The 6000-nt window shown below is 40.3% G+C and overlaps 1 protein-coding gene across 3 annotated transcripts; it reads right to left on the bottom strand.

Annotated features, from left to right (window-relative positions):
• Window positions 1-1252: 1252 nt before the first annotated feature.
• On the bottom strand, window positions 1253-5099 carry LOC106612439 (high mobility group-T protein). Of its 3 annotated transcripts, none has more exons than XM_014213560.2 (5): window positions 4864-5099; window positions 2872-3034; window positions 2541-2686; window positions 2254-2428; window positions 1253-1843 (listed from the first exon to the last, which is right to left on the bottom strand). In XM_014213560.2, exons 1-5 carry the CDS (start codon window positions 4866-4868, stop codon window positions 1721-1723), a joined length of 612 nt encoding a protein of 203 aa, XP_014069035.1. In that variant the 5' UTR covers window positions 4869-5099; the 3' UTR covers window positions 1253-1720. The 3 variants fall into 3 exon arrangements, with proteins under 3 accessions (XP_014069035.1, XP_014069037.1, XP_014069036.1); XM_014213562.2 differs by lacking the exon at window positions 4864-5099 and adding an exon at window positions 4560-4837; XM_014213561.2 differs by lacking the exon at window positions 4864-5099 and adding an exon at window positions 3963-4230.
• Between the last annotated feature and the right edge of the window lie 901 nt (window positions 5100-6000).

Raw genomic sequence — 6000 nt, forward strand, 5'->3', positions numbered from 1 at the left:
CTGATCATTTCAAAATAATATTTCAATTCTATCTTAATGTGACTAGGGGTTTGTTCTCTGCCCACTTCATTTTATGGACAAAGAATCTTCCATGAAAGATGAACAATGAAAGTTAAATCAGGGTCCATATCATTTGGATCAAAATGAAACATAAAATGTGTGTGTTTGTATTCAGTGTGTGACTGTCAAACCTCAGATGGACAAAAACAGGTGGGTGGGGTCAACTGTTTGACTCCGCCCACATTGAGCCCAGCCCCGAATTGCACACTGCAGTCAGGGGTACTTGGCTGTAACTGGCAAGCTGCCTTTCCAGAGCGCTGATGCTGTAACTAGTAAATTGGTCGTCTCTTCTCTCTTCAGTCGCGTACTGCATTCTGTTATGTGAACGATTGGCTGAGCCTTGGATACAGCCAGTACTGCTCCAAACGCGCATCACTCGTTCGCTTACAGCCAGTAGTGGTCCAGCCCCCACAAACTTTTCTCATCGGATCTACACGAATCACGTAGGTCACCTATTTTGGATTCAGAACGGCGAATTTCGCCAAAAGGTGACTAGTTTGCATCCCTTGGGTATGCTTGTCATCGGCAAGGACTAGGGAGTTTTTTAGTGTAAAAATATAGTGTAAAAATAAACAGAGTAGAGCTAAGCACAGGCAAAATCCTAGAGGAAAACCTGGTTCAGTCTGCTTTCCAACAGACACTGGGAGAAAATCCCTCACCTTTCAGTAGGACAATAGCCTAAAACACAAGATCAAATATACACTGGTTCCTGAGTGGCTTATTTACCGTTTTGACTTAAATTGGCTTGTAAATCTATAGTGATACTTGAAAATGTCTGTCTAGCAATGGTCAACAACCAACTTGACAGAGCTTGAAGATTTCTTTAAAGAATAAATTGGAAAATATTTTACAATCCAGGTGTGCAAAGCTCTTGAGATTGAAATGTAATCACTGCCAATGGTGATTCTAACATGTATTGACTCAGGGGTGTGAATACTTGTGTAAATAAGATATTTCTATATTTCACTTTTAATAAATGTGCTAAAAAAAATGAAAAATGCATTTTCACTCATTATGGGGTATTGTGTGTAGATAGGTAAAACGTTTTTTTTATCCATTCTGAATTCAGACTAACACAAAATGTGGAATAAGTCAATGGGTATGAATACTTTGAAGGCACTGTATGTGCTGTGTCAAGATTTATCAAAGTCAACCAAATGCCTTAGTTTATGGTAAATCTTCAAAAAAACAATTTATTAAAAAAGACCTTTATTTAAGACATTCCTGAATGTCAGCTGCATTTGTTATCAGAGTGGTATTCAAAGAACAATAAAAATACCTTGTGACAAACATGAAAAAACATCCTTTAAAACAAATACAGAAAAAAAATAATTCACTAGCTACCAACCCAGAAATCTGATTTGAGAGTTGCACACCTAAAGAGAACTTATTACTTCCATACTGATTTATTATCCTCCAAAGCAGTTACAGGCATGGGCAGGAAAAAAGGGCTACTACAAGAACCAAAAAATAACATAAAAACTTTATGCTCCCTAAACTTTAACCAGTTAGGGAGCATAACACCATCCATCATTAAAACATTAAATATACACACAGCTTAATGTGTTCTCGTTGCGTCTGGGTCTGTTCGGAGATGTAAAGTGTGTACAATAGGGTTACATAGCATTAAACAAGAATGTAGCCTCCAACAGCAGGGAGGCTACTCGTCATCATCCTCATCGTCGTCGTCATCATCCTCCTCATCCTCTTCGTCGTCATCATCATCAGCAGCTGCAGAGGAGGCAGTATCCACTCTACCATTGGTGCGGTATGATGCAATATCCTGTGGGACACATCACAATTACTTATAGAGCCAGACAGATATGTTTGGATCCAATACCAATACATCTACCGACATACTGTTTTACAGAGGGAAAATTAAAAAGTTTCCCACACTGAATTCTCAAATTGCCATCCAAAATAGCAGTTGTCCAAGAAATATGGTTCAAATGATGATTTCTTACATTTCGACAATGGCATCATGAAAATGGCGTTCAGATCAGCATGAAATTCCCCCTTTTCATCCTATTGAATATTGGTTATCGGTGGAATTATCTGTACCCATCTTATTCAAAATCAGAAGTTCGTAGATCAACTTCTAAGACGATTGAATAGAGGATAATCACAGAAAAGCAGGAATTCCAGTCATTGTGAAAACCCCATCTCTGGAAGTTGTATTAAAGCCCTGCTCACCTTGTCGTATTTCTCCTTCAGCGTGGCTGCCTTCTTCTCGTATGGCTTCTTCTCCTCAGCTGCAGAGCTGTTCCACATCACTCCCAGCTTCTTAGCAGTGTCACCGATGGACAGGCCTGGGTGCTCACTCTTTATCTTGGCCCGGAAGTCAGCACAGAAGATGAAGAACGCAGACCTGAGAAACACAAAAAAAAGGAACAATTTAAATTTACAGGGAAGTTTAATTCCCCTCTAGAATTGCTATCCAGTCTATCTGCCATGCAAACCTAGTGAATTATGGTACATACGGTGGTCTCTTGGGGGCATTGGGATCCTTAAACCTCTTCTTTTTCTGGCCATTGGGTGGGATGTAGTTCTTCATTTCTCTCTCGTAGCGGACCTTGTCTTGCTTTGCCATGTCTTCAAACTTTCCTTTTTCTTTAGGAGACATGGGCTGGATGTAGAGGTATAAATTCAGATTACACATCCACATGGCCACAGCTAGACTGTCCACAAGGTCATTCAAGTGTAACAAAACATAGTAACAAAACATACCAAGGTGGAAATAATTCCATAACCATTCTGAATATGGACCAGAAACATGTCACTTCACAATCATTCACTGGTGTGTAATGCTACCTTCCATCGCTCTGAGCATTTCTTGGAGAACTCGGCGAAGTTGACACTGGCTTCGGGGTGTTTCTTCTTGTGCTCCGCCCTGCAGGTCTGCACGAAGTACGCATATGAGGACATCTTGCCTCTCGGCTTCCTAGGATCTTTCCCCATGGTGACTTGTCTAGGTCTAGTAGGAGAGGACATAGATAGAGTTTCAACATAACGATAAATTCACCCTGAGCTTTGGCCATATTAAATGAGTGTCCCTCCCTAGCTGCCCATAACAAAGAATGGGGCCTGGGGGTGTGCACATTTGTCTTCTCCTTTCTTGAAAATAAACAAGTGTAATTGCTAATAATTATCACTTGCTGCATGACTGCAAAACCTTTTTTGCAACTAATTAAAGGTGCAATTATGCATAGGGATGGTGTGGTGTAGCTAGCAAGCTACAATGGCAGTTCGCTAGCATCGAATCCAGCCCCCTCTGAACACAAAACAAAGCATAGAATTGCTAGCTAGCTTTCATGGATCCATCCCATTGTTGTGTCGTAGGTAATAGTTAGCTAACTAGCCTTGCAGTGAGCCGTTATAGCTAGCTAACTAACGTGTTTGTGTTGCAAAAGACAAAATGAAGACCTAATCTGACTCGTATCAAATGAGACAAAACAAAAACAACTAACGTTTTTACTAACGAACGTAAAATCGAGATGCTCTGTTAACGTTGTTAGTTAATGTCGGCGCAACGGGCCAAGCTTGCTTGTCACAGCTAGCATCTAGCTAGAGCAAAAATAACTAACGTTAGCTAGATAGACGTAGTACAATATAACTAGTTAGATATGTCTGGCTTCCATGAGTTTTTAAAACCAACTAACGTTATTAAAGTCACGAAGATGTTTTAGGTGGTGCCTACAAATGTGCTGGCTAGCGGTTGTTTACTGTCTTTTGTTAGCCCACATTTCACTTACATAGCTAGTTGTTAGCAAGCAAATGTTTTATGAATGCTCTTGAATGCTCAGCAAAATACGCAAATTATTTGAACAAAAATAAATGTCCATGTTCTTATTTCCCATAATTCGCTATATATTCTAGCTAATATTTTGGGTGTAAATACATACCCTCAGTTAGCTAACCAGCTAACGTTATGCTTCATAAAACAACAATGGGACGATGATTAATATTCGCTAGTAGCACAAACAATGACGTCACTTTCGTATGGTAATGAAAAATTCTTCAAAATAAAAGCACGCATTTCTAAACATATAAATGTATATCTTCTTCGGTGGGGTTTTAATCAAGTGGCCAGGGTTCCGGTCTAGAACCACGGTTTCGACTGCTCCTACAGTTTTGCTTCCATACTGCAGATGCCCACCCAGAAATACAATTTCCATACAAGGCGACATAGAGATGTCAGATTAGAAAATTCCTAATAAGACACTTTAATTGTCGCTGAGGCTGATTTTTTCCCCCATCACTCACAGCCGAAGATATTACGTTTATAGCCATTTTCCTTCACCCTCGTTGGGCATTCCTAAGATGAAGCAACATGGTTCCCACCACAATTGTAACATTTCACATGATCAAAACTCAAACCACACTCAATATGATCTTCTCCGCAACTTTCATCTTTCTTCTACAGACACTTTCCAAATGTTCAAAGGCACAACAGCAATCACAATCTTGGTACAAATGCTCTTACACAGTAATTCATATACCTCAACTTCTCCTCGGTTTGGAGGGACTCCACTTCAAAAAACAAAAGAACAGATACTCTTCACCGTTCTCTCCACTAACTACTCAATTCATCTGACGTGCATCAATCACTCCAGGGATATTTTTTAATTCTTCCAATTCCACTTTCCACGAAACGCCAGATATTACCCCCTTGAGGGGTGCCCTGATCCGAAGAGCTACGCACGACATGACAACATTCTCAACTCGAGTACAACGTAACACAAGCTATTTCTGCTTATCAGAAGTATACGAAATCAAAACAAGTCCACTTCTCGTAATCCTTACTGCATTTACTTAGCCCATCACTCTTTCCACCAGCTTGGATATTTCAAATGGATTCGCCCCTCATCAACAAACAGTACTCCTACAAGATAAGAAGGGGCATTCACAGAACTATCCGTTTTGTTTTCCAGCACTACTTTGGTCGTTTTTCAATTCTTTTGGACCATTGTCCAATCTTCCTTGCTTTTACCGCCATTAGTTTTGTGTTCACCACCTGCTCCAGCTTCCACCATCTTTAACCAAAGGGCAACCCACTAGTTCCGTCCTCTTCAGGAGTCAGCCACTGACATCAACCTACCCTCTTGCAATGTGGAGAACTCATTCAAGAGATATTAAATGTTAATCGAGGTTCATTTTTATTGTGCTTATAAGCAAATGCAAGAAGGAATTTATGGAAACAATTACAAAAAGAAAGATTGTAAGACCACTATCGAAAAATACAATGTTCAGATTGGTATGTTCTCAACATTGGGATTTAGAGAAAAAACTATTATACGTGCTTAGGTAAAAGTGGGTTTGGGAATACTCTGTAGGGTCTGTAGAATCTATATATAGTGTTATTTCTTTGGTGACTGAGGTCTAAATACCTAGCAGTACTTCGTACTCCACCCATTGGTCCCAATGCAATACACTATCGACCTATCTATTACATATTGGCTTATAGAGGGAAAAAAAACTATTCTATGTGCCGAAAATAAAAGTGGGTTTGGCATTACTCAGTAGGTGTCAGGTGTGTGCGTACTGGTAGCGAAGTCAGGTGCAGGAGAGCAGAGATTTGTGAACAGGCGCACACTTTATTGAGGCAAACGTGCCAAACAAGAATTATGTTTAAAAATAAACATCTTCGTGAAATACCACGGGGGAAGAAAAAAAACAGTCTTGCGCGTCAACAACAAACACGTAACACAAACAATCCTACACAAAGACATGATGGGGAACAGAGGAATAAATACATGTCGATTGATTGGGGAATGAAAACCAGGTGTGCAGGGAACAAGACAAAACAAATGGATACATGAAAAACGGAGCGGCGATGGCTAGAAAGCCGGTGACGTCGACCGCCGAACACGGCCCGAACAAGGAGAGGAGCCGACTTCGGCGGAAGTCGTGACAGTAGGGTCTGAAGAATCTATATATGGT

Source organism: Salmo salar, chromosome ssa09, assembly GCF_905237065.1.
Source record: "Salmo salar chromosome ssa09, Ssal_v3.1, whole genome shotgun sequence".
NCBI classification, from domain to species: domain Eukaryota; kingdom Metazoa; phylum Chordata; class Actinopteri; order Salmoniformes; family Salmonidae; genus Salmo; species Salmo salar.